This window comes from Gallus gallus, chromosome 1 (genome assembly GCF_016699485.2).
Source record: "Gallus gallus isolate bGalGal1 chromosome 1, bGalGal1.mat.broiler.GRCg7b, whole genome shotgun sequence".
NCBI classification, from domain to species: domain Eukaryota; kingdom Metazoa; phylum Chordata; class Aves; order Galliformes; family Phasianidae; genus Gallus; species Gallus gallus.
Window position 1 is genome coordinate 192259508 of NC_052532.1, and position 22024 is coordinate 192281531.

The 22024-nt window shown below is 41.3% G+C and overlaps 1 protein-coding gene across 21 annotated transcripts in view; it reads left to right on the forward strand.

Moving 5' to 3' along the window:
* TENM4 (teneurin transmembrane protein 4) overlaps nt 1-22024 on the forward strand; it is a 645160-nt gene that overhangs the window by 498310 nt on the left and 124826 nt on the right. For all 21 annotated transcript variants that reach the window (XM_046902783.1, XM_040646792.2, XM_040646975.2 and 18 more), the window contains 2 exons: nt 2118-2312; nt 6907-7107. In XM_046902783.1, the coding sequence (XP_046758739.1) occupies nt 2118-2312; nt 6907-7107 (396 nt within the window). The remainder of the gene's footprint in view (nt 1-2117; nt 2313-6906; nt 7108-22024) is intronic.

A 22024-nucleotide genomic window follows, 5' to 3' on the forward strand; every position in this document is an offset into this window, starting at 1 on the left:
AGAGTTACGCAAGTAGCGGTGGAAAGAAATCCAGAATCCTTCTTTGTCTTTATTCATTATGGCATGCTACAAAGGAGCTCTTCTTCTTCCCATTGCCTTAACATTGGCACAGCACTTTCCAGCTTATGCTGAAGGTATTCTCCAGTCTTATTGCAGATGGCCAGCAATTTATTTGATCTTGTACTGAGTGATCAGCTGTCCTGTCAGAAAATATGTCTTTTTCAGCAGTCTCTCACAGGTTAAAGGCAATTATTCTTTCTTCTTGTGGCAAAGAGCTGCTAAGGATTCTCTTCCAGTGCCTTGAAAGAGCAGGCTCTATTACTGAGCATTTGAAATTTGAGATAGGAGGGGGAAAAATTTCATCAGCCTAGCTGAAAAGTGAAATTACTGAGTGAGTTTGCTGTGAAGCATATATATAACACAGTGTATCTTAAACAACTTATGTCTTATATTGTATATTATATCGCCTTGTGTTCTCCTTGCAAATGATGCACACCACTGCAGTGTGCTTTCTTTAAAGTGAACAGAGGACTCCTTAGTAATAACAGTTGTCAAATTCCTTTCTCTTCTACGTTTCTTTTATTATAGTTCACTGCATTTCAAACCAGTTTAACAGTCAGAACTGATAATGCTTTGTATTGTACAGAGTGCACTATAATTCTGTAAGACTCAGACTTGTCTATAATGATAAATGAAAACAACACTGGATGGGCATCGCACAGCTACTATGTGAAGAGGTAGTAAGGGAAGAGAGGAGTATTTCCCTTAACCATGTTCATAGCTCTTTCTGCATGTACTCAGAGCCAGGAGCAAAGCAAAAGAAGTGTGTTGAATTCATCACATGCCTTACACAGGTGAATTAAGCAGTAGATGGGACTATTCCTCTGATATTTATGCTGCACAAAAATCTTCATTAATTGCTTTCGTGAGGGGCAGATGAGAAGCCCAGCTGCTCTCACATAAGGATGATGTGCAACAATGAAGGAGAGAAATCTGAATTGAGTATATGTCCTTTCAGGTGAGTTTCACTGAAAGCAATTGAGAACAGAACTTAAGCAAGACAGAATTTCAAGGGACAGTAGACAGAAAGGTATTGCTTCTGAGGGCAGCTTCCATGGACAAATCAGAACAAAAGACAAGAGGAGGCAAAGGTTGCAGCTGTAGAGAAGGGGAAAAGGAGCAAAGACGTTCAGAGAGGAGTCAAAGGAAGCCTAGAGAATAGCAGTTACCAAAGCTGAGGTCATGGATGCTGAGGTTTGGTCCCTGATACCTTCTTCCATGGGGAGGCCAGCTCTGAATCTTGCAGTTCATCCCACCCTCCCCTGCCTGACTTTTTCCAAAGTTAATTCAAATAATGCTCAATTCTGGAATCCACCGTGCCACAGCTTGAGCTTGTTGTCTTCCTTTTCTCCCCTTGAACAGCACTGGACAGCAGCTGGAATCCAGGAGGTTCCCTCTCAATATCAGAGTTAATATTTGAAAACTTTTGTTACAGAGAGCTTGGAAAGTCAAGAGGCATTGTGTGAGATGATGAATGGAGTCCAGCAGAGGTCATAAAAGTGGGCTGGAGTTACAGCTGATGATATGACTTGAGCTAAATCAGGGAAATGGTATCAACGTGGCATTCTGGACTCTGAGCAAAGAAAGTGAAAACTGTAAAGCTGAGAATTAAAACAGCAAAGCAGGGGGGTGATTGGTGTACAGCTAAGATCTGCAGCAGAGTCTGTGTCGAGGCAAATACGAAGGCTGGCAGCAAGTCAGAAACAGCGATAAGCAATTTAAGGTCAGTGGTGCTGCCAAAGGAGACACCAGCGTGTAGGGAAGTCAGAATGCAAGAAAGGTCTGAGGTTAGTTAGTGAAACAAGTATCGTAGACACAAAGCAAAGAGATGCTCTAACTCAAGAGCACTGTTTGTTTTAAACATTCATAAGAGAATGCAGTTGACAGCTGGGTGTCTTCCCTGTAAAATAATTGGTTTTGGCAAAGGAAAGAACAACATACCCCACTGAAAGAGTGTGTACAAAGAATATAAATCCCATGCAGGACTCCTGTGCTCTTTTTTGAAGTGAGAATTGTGTACAGTTGTTTTTAATGTGATTTCTATCATCTTTCCCCAGCATCCTGCCCGGTGCTGTGCAGTGGGAATGGGCAGTATATGAAAGGGAGGTGCTTGTGCCACAGTGGCTGGAAAGGAGCAGAATGTGACGTCCCGACCAACCAGTGCATCGATGTCACCTGCAGTAACCACGGGACGTGCATCATGGGGACCTGCATCTGCAACCCAGGGTACAAGGGCGAGAGCTGTGAAGAAGGTATTTGCAAGATACATTCAATTAGCCTTTGCTTCGATTGCCATTACGTAGTTACATGGATGGAGGCAATTCACAATAGGACTGGCACTTGAGCAGAACAGTAATAGGCACCTTATGGATACAATAGATGGATGCAACATAAAAATGATGTGTTGTAATAACTTGTCGTTAGCTATCATATTTGTTCAATAATTCAATGAAAAGCCATCAAAAGCTTCAGACAGACAAATCTAGTTGAAAGACCAGAACATCTAATCATATGTTCAAATGTTCTTACTAAAGCATCATTTCCATTTACACATCTGAACATGTAATTACTTTTATAATGCTTTCTTCTCTGTTGTGCTATGCCAAGTGATTTCAGTTGCTTGCATACACAAAATGGTGGTGTGTGAATGTCTTTGGTTCTTTAAAAGCTTAGAAATGCTCAGGACTTGAACTAAATTCTGCTTCAAAATCAGATATTATTTCAGTAGCTCTTTCATAGCTTTATATACATATATATATATATATTTCTTACATTAGCCCCCAAACATTTTTCATTTACATTTAGATCTGTGACTCAGAAATGCAATGCCTTTTAGCTCTTATCTTTCGTCTATTTGAGCAGGAAGGCACCTGCCACCATAAACCTTTATCTTCCCCAGTCTGTGACTGCTTCTTATTGCTAACTAAGAAAGTGTGCACTTTTGTGAGTGTACGAAGCATTTGGACAGTTACAAAAATGCATCCAAAAGTGTCTGATTTACAGAATACTCTTCTGTGCTTTAGAAAAATGTTCTCAGAATTCTATGCAGAGGATCTGAAAGGTAATTATGTTTAAATTATGCTTCTATAAATGCAGCTATCAGGCTTCTGCACTGCCTGGTAGAATTGAGACATCAGTTTGATACATGTGTAAGAATCATTAGATCTTGAATTAATTTATAGTTGTCCTCATGCATGTGGGATAAAGATTTCTCTGAAATGGCTTTTATTTTACGGACAATGGAAATAGGCTGAACTGGATTCAAACATTGGAATGGCATCTAATCTAGCAATTCGTTTCATGCATTTTGTGTGTTGGAGCGGGACATTTCTGATGTACCACGGCTTCTTTGTCTATAGCACTAGAGATTAAAACAATATCAGCTCAGTAAGTGTAAGCCACCTCCTGAGAATGCTGCACTCTGCCTTAAGAACGCACAGTTCTATGAAGTCATGGGGCATGCAAGCCCCAAAGATGGTGACTGCTGAAGTGCCTTTAAAACATCTCCGTAGATCTCATTATTTACAAGATCATATCTTTACTGAATAAACAGAAATGAAAAAAGACTCATTTTGCCTTCAGCAAGTCATGTTTCATGTGTGTAAATCACAGTAAGATTTGCCCTTTTTCTAACAGGAGCCTCTTTTCCCTGGTCACGTTCAAGCAGAAAAGTCAGATAGCACTCTGCTGTTTCATGCTGTCACTGTAGTAGGGGACAGCATCAGTCCCACTAGGTAACAACCTGAAAAAGAGCCAAGAACAAAGAGAACGTGGTTTGCCCTATGAGCTGTTTTGGACTTCCCCAACTCTACATTTGTTTCTCATATTCCAGGCCTAACTGGTATTGTGTTGTGAGGAGGGGTGGTAGCTCAGTAATACGCCATGCGGGAAATCTTCACAACATATATGCATTTGTATATAAAAATCTATATTTACTTAAATCTATTCAAAAAGTTGATTTATTCCATTTTTTTAAATTGTTTTTACTTTTTAATTTCTCTTCTCAGAGCCACCATCTGGCATCGATTACGTTTTATTATTTCTCCGTTCTTGTAGCTTCGCTCCTTACTCAGTGTTTAGAATGGGTTTTCATTCCACTGTTTCTTCTGTCTTTTCTTTTCCCCCCACAGAAGTTCAGCAGTGTTTATAAAACACCGGCCAACAATCTCACAGGAGTTTTTCTTTTCTCCTTCCTCAGTTTATTGGCCAATATTTTATAAGGCATGGGCTAAGCCAGCAAGATGTTAAGGGAGGGGAGCAAATTTAATCAGTGAAAAATGAGAAGTTACTCTTTGGGTACTGCAAAAAAAAAAGCCTAATAACTCGTGTGACCAATGAAGCATGAAGCATATTGGGGAAAAGTGTAGAAGAGATGCTAGCCCTGCCTGCTGCATGATTTATCTTCTTGGCAAAGGTTCTGCACAAGGTTGAACTATAAATGGGGCATTTTCTAACCAGAAATTAGACCATTTGGGACGTTTTCCAAGCAGCAACACAGATATATGTAAAACTCTTTTTTTTTTTTCTTTTTTCTCTTTTTTTTTTTAAGTATAGGAGATTCTGACAGCTCTGCCCTCCTGCCCTCATCTCCGCTTCTCTCAACGGCTTCTCTCCTGAGCAGCTAAATTTGTCAAGCAGAACTCCCTAAAAATATAACATTGTACTCCAAAGCCACTAAGCAATTGATGAAGAAGAAAGCAGAAGCCCCTAATCCTGTCCCAGGGCCCTTGTGCTGGTGCAGAAAGCCTAAAGAGATACAGCTAGTGAGACTGAGATTAAAGTAGCCATTGTGTGTGACATTTTCTGAAAGGGCTCATTTCAACATGAAAAATAGCCTTGGGATTATGATAAATGGGGGGTTCTGACATGCACATTCCCCTCCTATAATCGGCTGTGCTCGAGCCGGGCTGGTGGATTGTATGCCTCCCGTGATGGAGCCCTCTGTAAAACTCACCTTTTTCCCAATTGACCTTCCGAGGGGATGATGAATTGCCTGGAGGTAGCCTCTTGTCAGTTAGCCTGTGATCTTTGTTCCCTATGTTCAAACCATCTGCTGAGAGCCTACGAGGCTGCTAGTCCCTTTCTTAGTCCTTTTCCTGCTTATTACTGCTGAGAAAGAACGGGGCCAGGGCTCTAAGGGTCTCATGCTAAAATTGGCACCTAGCTCCCAGCTCACTAGCACTGAAGGAGATTTATAGACTCATCCTTTCCAGCCTCTTACGATTTTCAAGAATTGTTCCAGCTATGATCAGGGCTCCAGGAATCAAAGGGAACTCAAAATGCTCTCACATGCCTTGGGATAGTAATTGCTGAGCCATTACTTGTCAGAGCAAGGAGGTTTTGCGAATCCAGAGAATTATCAGAGCAGCTGTTGTGTTTCTTTTTAAGGTTTCTGGATCTTAAGCAGGTCATTGGGATTCTTATTAGCTCTTGCAGGAAATATAGAAGCTGCAAACCTGCTGTGTGTGCAGTGGCCGTGTTCTGCTCTTCTGCATTTGAGCCAGGATCTGAGCAGCTTTCCTCCTGCTCCAAGCCAGCCTGATGCTTGTCACTGATCCCCGGGGCACTGCCAGCAATGGGAAGAATTGCTCTAGGCTGTCCTACATGCTTTTATTTATAAATAGGTGATCAACTCCTCTGGTTCTTTTTTAGGAGGGTGTCTGATGCATTGCATGTTATGCTCTTGCTGGTGAAATTGTTTCATGGGTAGAGGAGCTGACAGTTGCCTACAAAGCACATAACTCAGGGCATACGGTCCATGCTGCTGTACCTTGCACCCAAATGAATTCTCTCCAATCTCCTTTGGGAGGAATCTTCCTTGAGGAGGAATTTTTTCACACAGAGGGTGGTGGTGCACTGGAACAGGTTGCCCAAGGAGGCTGTGGATGTCCCATCCCTGGAGGCATTCAAGGCCAGGCTGGATGTGGCCCTGGGCAGCCTGGTCTGGTGGTTGGCGACCCTGCCCATAGCAGGGGGGTTGAAACTCGATGATCATTGTGGTCCTTTTCAACCCAGGCCATTCTATGATTCTGTGATTCCTTTTAAAAACACCTCTTCTTTAAAAACAGAAGCCATTAAAAAATGCACTCATTGAACAAAAATAAATAGAAGAATACCAATGCACAACAGAAAATATTTCTGTTTTAATCCTTACTCCAAAAAGAAGAGAGGACATGTTTAACATGAATTGAATGTAACTGTCTATAAAACCTGCATAGATCTCAGCATATTCTTCAATTTAAGCGTATGTTTTGCTGAATCAGGACATAAACTTCTGCTGAGTCCTTATGTAAAATTCACTCTCAGAAAGCTGGAGCTCAGCTTTGAATTCATTAGTAAGTGTAATTTAACGTACTCTAATAGAGTAAGTGGAGATGCAATACGTGTACAAGAGAATATTATTTTTATTCTGATCTTAATTGACATTAGTCTGTTCTTACTTGGAAGGTCATTTATTACTGTGGGCCTGGATGAAAGAATGCATTTCATCGTATATTTTTTAATAGTTTTCACGTGTTTTGGAATCACTGAATTGTTGGAGTTGGAAGGAACCCTTAAAGGCCATCTGGTCCAACTCCCCTGCGATGAACAGGGACACCCACACCTCCATCAGGTGCTCAGAGCCCCGACCAGCCTGACCTTGAATGTTTCCAGAGATGGGGCATTTACGTCTTATTCCAGTCTGGGGATAGTATCTCCGTGAAGCATCTGTTTGTGCGCAGTGCGGATTTGCTTTCTGCTTGGAGCCTTGAGATACTGCAGAAACAAGCTTCTGTAGACTGCAAGCTGATCATTTCTTTTTCTGAAATTTACTCCCTTTGCTTTCCTTTTCTTTCTTGCCCAAAGTGGATTGCATGGATCCTACCTGCTCGGGACGAGGAGTGTGTGTGCGCGGAGAGTGTCACTGTTCTGTTGGCTGGGGAGGAACCAACTGCGAGACGCCAAGAGCCACGTGTCTGGACCAGTGCTCTGGTCATGGGACCTTCCTCCCCGATACCGGACTCTGCAGCTGCGATCCTAACTGGACTGGCCATGATTGCTCAATCGGTAACGTCAGCAATGACTCGGGTTGTTTTTTGGTTTATTTAAACTTTGTAAAATATTCAGACTCGGGTCTGCAGAAATAGCGCTACAAATGCGTTCCCGTAAAGCTCATGTAGGGCATGCCTGGAAGCAGAAATGCCATAGCTCAACTACATAAATAATTCTGCTTCTATAGCTGAGCACAGAGCAATATAATAAATAACCCCATTAAAGCCACGTAGGCTTGCTATAGTACGTTCTATTGCTATGCATGTAATTGATGGTCTACATATAACTGCTTGTTCTGGTGTTGGGTTTTGATGAATCCTTGTAGCCACCAAAGGCTCTGTTTTGATTTTTAGGAGATAACTAAATATTCTTTAGGTTGCTGTAAACAAGAAAAGAGGTGCCTGTCCTTTAGATCTCTTTTCCCTTCAAGGTTTAAATGCTGTGATTTTCTAGGCTCAACTGGAGGAGGAGAAGTGTCACATGAGGTTCGTATTAAAACATTGTAAGTGCTGTCCCATATTAAGTGAATAAGAAGTTAGCTGAATAGAAGCATTGGATACCACGAATACCAAGAAGACATATTTTTGAAGGCAATTTTGTGTAAAGGTCTCAAAATGTGAAATTCCTTCATTCCTTGTCTAAATGGACATCATGCTCAAACTCTGCATCTGGTATCTGAAGTGGAGGCTAAGGAAAAAACGTTCAAGAGCTTTTTTTTCTACTTCCAAATGCAGCTAGCTTTTAGATGCCATACTGAGGAATGCTATAATAGATAAAATAATCAGAGCCTATGGGGCATTAGTCTTTTGGATTGAGTATACTGTGCTCACAAATAAAAGACCACAGCAATAACAGCTTCTTTACCTTAAATAGATGGGGTGGAACTAGGCCAAAAATCCAGGGCAGCTCTGGTTAAGCAATGAAATTGAATGAATTTTCACACACACACACAAAAAAAAAACACTATTAGGAGACTGAGTGTAGTGGGAGAATTGCGCAAACAGTGTTTTCACTGAGGAATTACTGTAATGTGTATAAGAAATCAGGTTAATTGCTTGCAAGTATTGTAAGAGAGTGACTTCTAAGGATAGGGCAAACTGAATAAGCTCTTGAAAAGGATATGAAAAAAAAAAGGCTTCTTTGCAATAATCATTCAGGGTAGATGTCATGTTAGGAAGCTTGTCATATGGTAAAATTGACTGGGCTGAGGAATACAGCAAAAAGGAGTCCTCCTTGACTGGGGCTAAAACTATACTGATCAAAACTTCCACAAATGTAGAGGGGGAAGCTGTTGTGCATTGATAGGAGGGTACATTTGGTGTCATACTTTTCCTTTTTCCCACATTAACATCTCGAGTTCCATACTCTGTGAAGTGCGTTTATAAGACCACGGGAAGGGAGAAGGTAGCAGTGTATTTCTAGTGATTTTGTAGCATGGTTCATAATTGAGTCATTATTCTGAGTTTATGTGGAGGTTTAGGTGTTGCAGGGATGGATTTGGAAAAGTGTTCATTTCTACACACAAACAGAACTTGCTTTCCCATTGTTAACCTGCAGGGTCATGTTCAGATGATTTATAAGCTTTCTTTATACTACTTTTATAAATCCATCTAGTGCAAACTTTCTTTGGCAGTGTGAGGTTATTTGAGACAAACTTGAGCATCATTCCAAGACCTTTTTCCTCACCAAGCTGCTTGTAACATTCAGGTTATTGTGCCTCACAGCTAAAATCACAGCTAAGGTGATTTGTAAACTTCCATTTCTAACCCAGACCTTTCCACTGAATTGATGACTTGATTTGAAAGACAGATTTACTCACAGGACGTGTAGTACCTTTCTTGCATGATTAAAACAGAGTGAGCAAGTATGTTTGTACATGTAGCACAGGTGCCCAGGGTGGGCAGTAGGGGGTCCTCGAAAGAGACTAAGAGGGACAGAATTTATTGTCCTATTAAGTAGGAACAAATAGTGAAAACATTATTAAGTGAAATACTTAAGTACTTGCATAAATCAGCCTCAGCTCAGCAAAGCAGTTAGGGCTGTGTTTACTACCAGTGAAATCCATAGGACTGCGTGCCTGCAGCGGGTTTTCCATCTCATAACACCTTCAAGTCAAGGCTATTAGCTATCTGAAAGGTACACTGCGTTCATTTAGGAGGTATCAGCCAGTATGGCAGGAGAAAGTCTTTGGATTACAGACTCATAGAATGGTTTGGGTTGGAAGCAACCTTAAAGATCATTCAGTTCCAACCCCTGCTGTTGTCATGGACACCACGTCATTATCATACGTAGAAAGTAAGACTAGACTATCTCTGAACCTTAGACTCAATGTTTCCATTAAGTAGATGGGTTTTACCTCCTTTAGAGGCAACCTTAGAGAAATACAGCTTGCTGCATGAAACCCTTTATTTTTCTCATGTAATAGTAATATTAGATTCTTCTTTTTCCTGTTTGTGTATCTCTTTTCATTCTACCTTGCCTTTCTCATCATAGACAGGCTGTGCAACTCAATTTCTCATGTGTCCCGCTCTACAATGTATTGTAGAAGTAATAAGGTGGCTTTTTAAATTATTTTTTTAGCTTTATGTGTGTGCCCATTGCCAGTATATCCATAACACCACAGAATTTTCACTCTAGAAAAATGCTTCTTGAGCATGCTTCCCTTTCTCACACAAGGCATAGAGTCCTCTTCCCCTCAGTATGCTGTTCTTCTTTGGTAGACTGCCTAGTATAAAATCTTTTAGTGAAAGGTGGAGAGGTAAGTCCACTGAGAACCTGTGTGCAGAGGAAACAGCCATTTTGAGTTCTCTCTGGAGAGAATGAAATCTCTTCCCTTTCGCATCCTTGTGCTGTTGTACAAGCAAATACAAAAAGGTCCTTTACAACACAGTTCAGCTAAAAAGTCCAGGGCAATGCTTAGCACAAGAAAGCTAATTAAAGAACCACTCATCCTAACCCCTTTTCTCCAGAGCCTACCATTACAGATCCTCTGTATCTTCAGCTTTTGGCGTGCTATCTCCCTTCACCTCTTAATGAGCCCTAGCAAAGGACTTGTTCCCCAAGCATGGCAGCTAATGAGGCCATTAAAAGGCAGCTCTCTTAACCTCATAGGTCCGAGTGTAGCAAGAAGAGGGAAATGCCCTGTGCTGAAACATGAAACAGAAATTAATATGTGATGGAGTCTCATTCTTGACCTGTTTAAGCTTGGCCAAATATTTCTGGCTAATCAAGAGGCAACAAAACACATTACAGTAAGAGATTCTTGCTGCAGGTGAGTCAAGTTGACTGTGTTTGGAGAATGCTGTTTCCCAGAGGGATCTCAGTAATGCATCAGTACAATCCCAGGCCCATCAAAACAGTATTATGTTTAAATCCACAATCGTACTTATAGGAATTATGTTATCTGATGTCCTTCACTTTCCTCAGATTTAAAGCAGTGATTTCACACTGTTCTTTATTTGGCAGTTGACATTTGGCATGCAAGATACTTGCTAGAATCATCTGAAAATTGATTATACAAAGCATATTACATCTCTGTGTAATAAGTATACTGATTATTTTTTTCTGGACAGTTGATAATGACTGGACATTGATCTGCATACAGATAAGAATTCCTTCTCAGTCACTCATTCACTTTTTACACAGCTGAGATCCCTTAAAACTAGACTGAAGAGCAATAATAAGAATATTGCTTGGTCCTGAATGGTCAGGATAGATACAAAATCATAGGCTGTACAATTAATGATAAGAGTTGGCAATGGAATCTGGAATTTTACTCAAAAGAAAAAAAAATTACAGACTGTAAAGTCTAAGAGAGCATTCTTGGACAAAGATTGAGGCTGAGCTTGGGTGCTCGTATCTCATGAAATCAAGTAGTTTGATCCTACCCAGAGCTTCTCTCACCACTTCTGCTGCTAGCAGTGTTTCTGAGGGTATGCCATTTGAGTTTATGACTGCCCTTGTTCCCCTCTGTGACTTTTAGGAAATACTGTTATCCATTGATTTGCTGCCAGACTCATGAGTTGTACACTCACAAAGATACTTACACATTTACAATTTACTTTAAGCAGATGCAGATTATCTAGCTGTAATGCAGTCTTGCAGAGAACTTTTTCTCAGCTTCTAAGATATTCCAGTGTCTAGAGATGTGTCTTCAATTTCCTGGGAGAGAATCCCAATTACCAGGTCAATGCATATGCTATAGGCAGTCATCATCTCCAAGTGAAAAATGCACAGGTAAGAGCAATCCAAAGGGATGACAATTTGAGAACAGAGATTTCACAGCCTGAGTCTTAGTGTTCACTGATCATTTTCCAAAGCACAGAGTGCCTGGAGTTTGAGAGGGAGACAGATCTTCTCACCATCCATCCCTTTAGCATTTCTTAATGGTCTGACCACCATGCTTGGAACAGAAAATCTGGAGTTCAGGGTTAAATGGCCCTCAACCCCAGCTCCCTGCTCATCTGAATTTGTTTTCTAGGTCTTTGGCACTTAGTTAGGATTTATACATTTCACTCCTGGAGATGACTGCCAAAATTTTAGGCACTTATCTTAGCCACGCTTACTGTGGCTGGAAATGTTATAAATGTCCTTGATGCTTTTTGATCAAGTTCAGTTTCACGCCATCCCCTGCTGCCTTAAAACTTCCTTTAGCATTACCAATTTAGCAGAACAGTTGTCCTAGAGAAGAGAAACATATGCAGAAGACTGTTCCAATTGTAGTTAAGTGGAAATCCTTGAAAGAGAGCTTAATTGAGACCTCATTGATTTAGCTGCCTCCGTATTTGGGTAATTCATGTTGCTTTGGAGCTGTCTGGGTTTCAGCTTTTGAGAGATCCTCAGTTCTGCCAGATAACTGCAGAAGGCACAGCAGGCATCATGATCACAGATTCCTCAGGAGAGAGGCAATTACAGAGCTGTGGCATTTAACATTAAAAAAAAAAAAAGAAAGAAAGAAAATTGCCTCTTTAGCATATGTGACCTGTTAAAAAACAGTAGTGATCACATCTGTAGCATAATGATCATACTATTTGGATGTTCATAGCCAGAGAGTTCAATGGCTCTACGGCTGGGTGGTGGCTGGTCACGCGTGGTATCCCCCAGGGTCCATCTTGGGACCAATGCTCTTTAACATCTTTACCATCGACATAGATAGTGGCACTGAGTATACCGTTGGCATGTTTGCTGATAACACTAAACTGAGTGGTGCAGTTGACACAATACAAGGGAGGGACACCATCCAGAGAGGCCTGGACGTGCTCAAAAAGTGTGCCCACAAGAATTTAATGAGGCCAAGTGCAAGGTATTGCTCTTGGATCGAGGCATTCCCAGATATGAGTGCAGACTGGGAGCAAAACTCATTAAGAGCAGCCCTGCTAAGAAAGACCTGAGAATTCTGGTGAATGAAGAGCCAGCAGTGTGTGCTTGCAGCCCGGAGGGGCCAACGGTATACTGGACTGTATCAACAGAGAGGTGGCAGAGGGCAAGAGGATTGAGCATGTTCAGCTTGGAGAAGAGACAGCTCCAGGGAGATCTTGTTGTGAACTTCCAGTAACAAAGATTACTTTAAAGAAGGAGGGATACTGACTTTTTCCATGGTCTGGTAGTGACAGGACAAGGAGGAATGGATTTAAACTAAAAGAGGGGAGATTTAGGTTAGATGTCAACAAGAAATTCTTTACTCAGAGGTGGTGAGGCTCTGGCACATCTGCCCAGAGAGGCTGTGGTTGCCCTATCCCTGGAGGCATTCAAAGCCGGGTTAGATGGGGCCCTGGGCAGACTGATTTAGTGGTTGGCAACCCAGCCCACAGCAAGGGGTCGGAACTGAATGATCTTTAAGGTCCCCTCCAACCTAAGCCATTCTATGATTCAATGATTTGCAGATATGCCTAGATAAACTTGGCCTCTTTGCAGTGGGGAAATAGTGCAGGTCTCCATAGGGCAGGCAGAAGACCAGGTATTTATCCACCGGTTGAAAAGCAGTCCTCCATGGCTTCACTGCTTTTCATAGTCTGGAAAGTTGGATCAAGAGTAAAGTTAGCATGGTGCACATACCCATCTTTTTGTTGACAGGGAAAACACTTCAAATTTATTGCACAGCACATGGAAGTCAATGGGAAAGCTGCTGCCTGTAGGAATACAGGTCAATTCATTTCCATTTACAAGTAATGTTTAGATTTAAGATTTTGTATCAGCTAATGGTACTGGCTGGATTTTTTAGAACCAGTTTTGTTGTAAGAATTAACAGTGGAGAAAATATTTCAGAAAGCACCCAATAGACCACTGCAAAGTTGTGCAGTTCATTCAATTAAGCATATTTTCTATATTTTAATCAGTAGATAAGGAGACCAAAAGGAATGAACTTTTAAAGAGGAAAGCCAGAGCAAATGCACCTTTATTTTCCAGTGCCTTTTTTCATCTGGAATTGTGCAGATTATTGCATGCCTGTGCACACATTCACACAGAAAAATAGTTCTCATATATCTTACCAGACAACGTCATATCCCGTTGGTCAAACAGCATTAGGGTTAACACAATATGTGTGATAAAAATTGATTTCCTTGGGCTTATTGGTGTCAACCTTACAAAACAAAGTCTCATGTTAAATTCATGTCATGCCCAAGGCCACCAAGATAAAAAATCCATCCTTAAAAAATGTTCACATAATTCCTCCTCTAGAACATCATTTTCTTCATTTAGGGGTAAGGATGTCTCTGTAAAAGCTGGGTGTTACATCAGCTGTCACATGGAATAGGTCTGTTCCTCTCTAAGTGAGGGTTGCTCGCCATTAATGCCTGGGAAGTCACTGGTTTGTCTTTTTCTTAGATTAAAAATACATACAAGGAAGAACAAGGGAACTAAACTTCAGGATATGCCATATGAAACTGATGAACATCCATGTACTTTAGATCTAAATGGCTTAAGGGAAAGGTGAGCAACAAGCTGTATACCAGCATAAATGATTTTCCTTCAGCTAGGAGCTTGTCCTTCTCATCTCTCTTGGAATTCAGTGAGAAACATTAGTCTGGGGCAACTGAAATTTTGGGCTTCAAAAGTAGACTTCACTAGATAGCTTCAAAATCTGATCTTGTTCAATACTCAAGTTGCAAACCTACTCCCAAAAGCCTTAGTTTGTCTCTTAACAGTCATTGAAAGCCAGGAAATGTTTTGTACCAGGAGAGATTTCATCCTCAGCCTTCCAGAACCATAGCATGCTGATCTGTGAACTTGTGATCTTCCCCATTTTATTTCTGTGCTGAGAAGTTTCCTCTCTGAGGGAATAAAGTATGTGCAGCACTGAACTCATACACAAGGCTATCAGAGGCTCTGCTTTGTGAATTGGGAAGGAGTAAGTGAATTGCAAAGCACAAATGTGTTAACAAGAAACTTACCATTGCACAACATAAAGTGTTTGATGCCATTTCAATTGTGAGTGCAGATTTTAGCCTATCCATTCCCAAGGTGAAGTCCCCCTTTAAAGTCTTCTACGGCTTTTATTATTAATAATAATAATAAAAAAAAAAAAAAAAAAAAAAAAACCAAAAACGTAAAACCTCCAAACCATATGAAATAAAACTATTCAGGAGTACCCTTTTACTCCCTTTCCCTGTGGTGTAGAGACCCCCATGTGATGATGTGATGGGGGAAAAAAAAGTTAATACTTGAGATGAGCTGTAATTATTTTTGCTGGGAGTCCACTTCTTCAAAAGTCAGAATATCTTTGTGGTTAGTAGATGAAAAAAAAACAAACAAAAAAACAACAACAAAAAAAAAAACAACAAAAAAAAACACATGGTAAGGTGGGGGGAAAATCTCCCAGTAAAACAAAGTAGAATCATAGAACCATAGAATCACCAAGGTTGGAAAAGACCTCTAAGTTTGTGCAGTCCAACCATCCACCTACCACCAATATTTCCCCACTAAACCATGTCCCTCAGTACAACATCTGAATGTTTCTTGAATATCTCCAGGGGTGATGACTCCACCACCTCCCTGGGCAGCTCATTCCAGTGCCTGACCACTTGTATGGAGAAGAAAGTTTTCCTAACGTCCAACTTGAATCTCCCCTGGCACAACTTGATGCCATTCCCTCTAGTCCTATCTCTAGTTACACAGGAAAAGAGGCCAACCCCCATCTCACCACAACCTCTTTTCAGGTAGTTAAGGTCTCCCCCGAGCCTCCTCTTCTCCAGACTAAACAATCCCAGTTCCCTCAGCTGCTCCTCGTAAGACCTGTACAACTTATGTTTCAAACACGAATTCACACTTACAGCCTGATTGTTGAAAAATAGGCTTAGCTCATTCCCCTGGGCAACCAGAGATCCATCAAACTTCTCTCATCTTTGGGATCTGTTTAGGATCTTACTTTTAGCCACTTTTCTGCTCTCAGCAGTCCACTCAGTGTTGATCAGATACAGGGACCAAGGGAGAGACTGAAGGAACTTAAAACTTGCCTTCTAGCTTTCATTTCAAACTTGGCCAAAAACACTGGAAGTGGTGATGTCATCGTCTGTCTCTGGCCATTAGATCACAAAATGTTTGGTCTGATTAGATCATGTCTCAAGCTTAGAACAGTGTAGGTTCAGTGGTGTGAGAAGCAGTCCCAAGTCTTCAATGACCTTAGGCTCCTTTCTCTCATATCAGTTCTTCTAGCATCAGTTCCAAGTTATGGACCCCTCAAAGGGCCATAGGAGTACTATTCCATTCTCTGTTTATTTTCTATGATAATTAGAGCTAATTCCCAGCATGCCAATTTTAGTTCAGCATTCTTTTCTATATCCAGTGTGACCTCAGCAGTCACACCATGAGCTCAAAAGTTCCTTTATTTGGATCAATTACCTTCTGTGTTGTGGACTTTTCTGGCTGAAAACAGCATGATATGCCAGACCGCATTACCCATGTAAACTTGGGTAATATAAAGAATAAAGGGTTTACAGCACCACAACAAGCTGCTACGTTCTGTGGCTAAATCAAGTCGCTGTTAAAATGGTGTTTTGAGGATGGCTAAGCAATTTGCATGTTTGCTTGTATCACCGAAAATGTATGCATCTCTGATGACCAAATTTTGTTTACTTCTCTGTTTTTGAATGGAGGAGCCTTACAGTTTCTAGACTTACATCTTCTTACCACATAGATGTCCTCGCAGTTTTGTGAGTCTAGAGCGTGGCTTCAGAATATTCTCTCTTTTTATAATAATATTGCTGGAATATCAACAAGATGGATACTTGTGCATAGTCAGGATGTGCCTGTCATCCACCCTGATGGAGTTAAATCAGGACTCTTCCCTTTAACTTCACTCATTTGTCTGGGAAAGGATCAGCCTACCTACTGTGGCACAGCTTCTGCACTGGCATTAAGTCAGTTCTGTGTTGGTGGTGGTGGGTAGTTCCTGCCACTGTGACCCTACACTCTGACCCTACTGGAGTTCATGTTGTCCAGAACATGAAACCCCTTCTGCAATGTGTTTCAGGGTGTTTCCAGCTTTCTGAAGTCACGTTTTGTTCCAGTATAAAATGGATGAGACAAAACTTCAGGGGAAAATATCTCAGTCAGTAAAATAGAATAATATAACCTAGAATAGAATAAAGTAACCTAGCACCAGAGATCATCATGCAGTGTATCAATGGCTGTTGAAGACCAGTAATCCATGATATAATAGCCTGACTGAGGTAGATACAGTGGATTTAATATTACTTCTCTGCCCCCTACAAGTTCTGTAATGTTCATGCTCTAAAAACTACCATCACAATTTGCACTAACGAGCACTTGACACATAAAAATTTGAAAGGGTTTTGGAGAAAGCATTTCCTTTCCATAAAGTCAGTCCTTCCAGACCAGTGTTGAGGGACATTGGCAGCACAGAGGATACATCCCATTTGCACAGAGACATCTCTGGATATATCAGGTCCATACATTTTAGTCGTGTTCGATGTCTCTTTCTGACAAAGCAAGGAGAAAGATTAATAAAAATGATGTTTCAAAGTTTATAGAATCATAGAATGGCCTGGGTTGAAAAGGACCACAATGATCATCCAGTTTCAACCCCCCTGCTATGTGCAGGGTCGCCAACCACCAGACCAGGCTGCCCAGAGCCACATGCAGCCTGGCCTTGAATGCCTCCAGGGATGGGGCATCCACAGCATCCTTGGGCAACCTGTTCCAGTGTGTCACCACCCTCTGTGTGAAAACCTTCTTCCTAAGGTAATTCAGTGAAAAGTTGTCTGAGGTGAAAGAAAAACCTGTATAGTGCTGAGCTCAGTTAGGGAAGCCCAAGCAAATCTTGTAATTACTTCTGCACACACATTAGAAAGTGCTGTTAAATTTATTTTAGACAAAACCAAACTGCACAGAATCAAGAAATAAATTAGTTCTTTTTAATGACTGTAAGCATGAGCAAAAGGCTCTACTGTCAAATGGTCTCTTTATGGATACTGGGAGGAAATTAACATCAGCCCAGAGAGGAATCTGTGTTAGGAACTTCATTTAATGCTCTAGGAATTGTTTCTTCTCTGGGAAGCTTTAATTCACATCCGGGAAAGTACAGAGATCCAATTAAACTTCAAAGAGGAAAACATAATCCTGTACTTTGGGATATTTATTTGTATTCAGCAAATCTTAGCTCCGAGACTGAAGGCCATCAGTACCTGGCATTTCATGTCCTGCTATTCAACAGCGAGACACAGTTTCAAATAAAGTTCAGAATAATAAATAAAGGGAAGATTGACAGGAGTACAAAAGTAAATCACAGATACAGAGGAGATGCCACAGACAAAATACGATGGTCAGTCGCTAACATTTAAGGCAAGGATGAAAATTGGGTATAAATAGTGTAGAAAATAGAGGCAGATAAAAGACAGCAGACCAGTTTAATGGAACTTCATCTCACAGAGTTATAGCATTTCAGATGGAAACTGGAAAACCTTTATGCAAATATGGAGCAAGTTGAAATTGCACTTAGAAGGCAGATTTTTTTTCTTAAATTCATGGCAACTGTACTACTGTACGTCGTGCAGCCGTGTAGGCTGGGTAAGAGCTTTGATCTATTGCCATGGGGATTGCTAATGACTCCTTCTGTTCTCACTGTTGCTCCCCACGAGTCCCCCTATGCTAGGTGCTGTACATTTGTAGCACAAAAGACTCAGTCTTGTTATATGAGCAGATGGAAATGACCAAACCCAGCTCATTCTTTGCTCCTTATGGAGTTCAAAGGCAGTTCCCAGGGCACTTATGAGGCAGCTCTCCTGGGTCTGCCCAGCACCAGGTGAGCAGCAGCTGTGAGGACTTTTAATCTCCAGGTTAGATCAGAGCCACTGAGATTCCCGATCCAAGTGCCCAGAGAGATGACACCTAGAAAGGGATTTGCAGAAACCTTTCAGTTAAACACAAGGCTGCTTATGCAAGCAAAGATCTAAATAGCAAGACAGGAGTGGGGGAAAGAGATGAAGAAGGGTTAAGCTTTTGTGCCTAGCTGAGGGACACAGATAGGTGCCTTCTTTTATTAGGGATTTCCACCAAACTTGCTCCTGTATAGGTGCTCCTGCAGGGCTTCAGGTGCAACAGGTTAAAACCGAGGTGTCCCAAGTCACCCTTTGAAGCCCTGCTGCAGCTTTACCAGGTGAGGGATGATAGCAGAGCTGATGGATTCCTTTTTGGTCTCTGGAGGGCATCCTTTAATCTCGACTTCATGACCCACGGAAAGAAAAGACATAACTGTTACCTTACAGGCATATTCTGAGCTATGTAACTGAGATCCTTGAGCAGGGCAGAAAGTTGTCTCAGTAGCAGCAGTTTAACTGCACTTGTAAGAGCAAACAGCTTTTCTACTTTCTGATATAAATAATAATTACTTAAATATTAGTATTACATAATTGATATATTTTAAATAAGAGAAAGTAAACAGCTTATTTGTATAAAGGCATTAAAAATGCAGATCTTGCATACAGCTCTTAAATTTATTGTCCGAGCTAATAATTATTACTTGTACATTACCACTACCTAAATAATCAATACATTTTAAAAACAGTAAGTCAACAGTTCATTTGTTTAATGGCATTAAATTATGCAGACCTTGCTTTGGGTCATAAGCTCTGAAGGAAAGGAGAAATGACCTTCAAGCAGTCACATTGCCACACGTTGCAGGCCTGCTCCCAGTGCTTACTGGAGAGGGATGCTCTTCAGAGGACTCCATGCTAGGATGGCACACTGCCACTGGGATGGCAGGGACAGAATTCACATCTCCCTTTTTGTGCTTTGTCGTGCTCCGCAATTTGAACTTCTCCTTATGATGTTTTTTAAGATGTTTTGAATAGCTAATTAGCATTGCGCTATCTTCAGTTTCAACCCAGGAGTTCATATGTCACTCCAGAGTTATCAAATCACACAGACGAGAGTTTCATCACACTGGAAATTATGTTTCATTACGAGGCATGTATTTAGCACTCATGCTGATTACGGACCTTTTGTTTCTCACCATTCATATCTCTCTATCAGATGCTTTTCCCAGAAACTCCCCGTAATTTGCCTTCTAAAGCAAAGGCAGGTTGGGAAAACAAAGCTTAGCTCTTCACCAACCATTGCCTTTTCAGCTCCGAGCACTGCTTCCCTCCTGTGCCTCTTTTCTGGAAAAATCTGAGGCTGGAAATTGCCTCGGATGAGCCAACTCAGAACTGGAAAATCCCAGTTAAGACAGATTTTTAATTATTAAATTTTCTATTAATGTGTTGAAGGTCAGTGGAACTGCCCCAGTTTGCAGGGAGCTCTGAGCAATTTCACCTGATCTAATATTTTAGCACTAAATCCATATTTATTTAAGGATTTAGCAGGCAGGTCAGAAGCTGCTAAATCTCTGATTCTGCATCACATGAATGCTAAAGAAAAAATTTCATCTGCATTGCTGTTCTCTAAGCTGGAGAGCTTTAAACTGTTGTCAAGCCAATTTTAGGATTTTAGGGTAGAGGTAAACATGTAAAAATGGATTTGCCATAAATTAAGCACAAATTGACATCATTATCCCTCTTTCTCAACCCAATTCTTTAATGTAATGTGAAAATAATATGAAAGTCTGGATTACTCCACATCCTGTGTTGGAAGCTACCGTGTCTGTTATATCAATTAAAAGGGGCAATGAACAAAGCATTACATTGGTGGCTAGCGTTTGATAGATTTCTTTTCCCATTTTTCTTCTGAAATATCAAAGGTAGCACAGCAGATGTTTTATTCTTAAGGGAACAGATTTGGGTCAGTTTTTAGCAGGATATGCAAAAAAAAAAAACAAAAAAGAAAAGAATCAGGTACAAGGTTTTTATTTGTATGAATAATTGCTTTAGTATTCTTATTTCTGAACTGTTGTTAATGGACTGTGACCTCATTACACCTGGCACAGTGCAAACGCAGAACAAAAAGCATTATCCTGGCCTCAGATAGCTGCAATCCATAAGCATTAAGCAAACAACAACAGCCAGAGACATGCTGATGGAGGCAGAACAAATCCAGAACACAATTTTGGTCCATGCAACACACAGCAGTTAAGGTGTATCAGTGGCCACTGTCAAGATTTTGATGGGTTTCCAGGGTGGTTTCAGATTTTTAAGAAAGCCCTGAGCAATACTGAGGCAGCTTTACAGACCAGAGGGAAGATGTCTCTCCTCAAATATTGAAGGGATAAGGCAAAAAAAAAAAAAACAAAAACACATTCATACAAAAACTAACCAGCAGGCAGCAGTCTGGTCTCCTGGGAAGGCTCCCAGCTGGGATGAGCGGTGGTGAAATAGAGTAGGTCTTGAAACAGAAGACAAATAAAATCTTGATGATTATTTGCATGAAAAATAACCAGAATCCTGTTAGAAAAAGGAGAGATCAAAGCTCTTGTTTAATCTGGGGCTGTTAGCTGACAGCCAGCTGAACATGAGCCAGCGGTGCGCCCAGGTGGCCACAATGGCCAGCAGCATCCTGCCTTGGATCAGCAATAGTGCAGCCAGCAGGAGCAGGAGGTGATCATCCCTCTGCACTTGGCTCTGGTTGTGTACTGGTATCTTGAGTGCTGTGTTCAGCTTTGGGCCTTTCACTACAACAGAGACATTGAGGCCCTGGAGTGTGTCCAGAGAAGGGCAACAGAGCTGTGAGGGGTCTGGAGCACAACTCTCATGGGGAGGACTGAGGGAACTGAGATGGTTCGGTCTGGAGAAGAGGAGGCTCAGGGGAGACCTTATTCTCTCTACAATTCCTTGAAAGGAGGTTGTGGTGAGGTGGAGGTCAGCTTCTTCTCCCACTTAACTAGTGATAGGATGAGAGGGAATGGCCTCAAGTTGTGTCAGGGGAGGTTCAGGTTGGGTATTAGGAGAAATGTCTTCTCAGAAAGACTGGCAGTGCAGTGGCACAGGCTGCTCAGGGAAGTGCTAGAGTCAGTGTTCCTGGAGATGTTCAAGGAAAGAGTAGGCATAGCACTGAGGCAAATGGTTAGTGGGCATCGTGGGGATAGGTTGATGGTTGAACTAGATGATCTTGTGGTCTTTTCCAACCTTAATGGTTCTATGATTCTATGGTTCACCATCCCTGAATGGCATTATCTTTTTCCAAGAATCTCTGGTACGCCTGAGACCTCCATGGATAAATTACCCCAAACTCAAAGTCTAGGTAATTCCTTCAGAGGTGCGTGGGCTGATTGTGTCTTGTAAAGACAGTGAGGTTCATATCTACATTTACAATTGGGCGGAGTTGCAAAACTCCCAATTTGCTCAGATCCCCTTTCTTTAAGGAGCTGAAGGCAGCTCTATGGGCTGGATGGCAATATGAAGTAAAACACAATGCACCGCTAGGAAGGGATAAAGCATGGCTAATCTATTCATACAAACTGTAAAGGAGATTAGAGATGAAAGGAAATACTTAGTCACCTTTTGGGAACAGCTGGTGTGAAAATATTTAACAGTCAATGCTT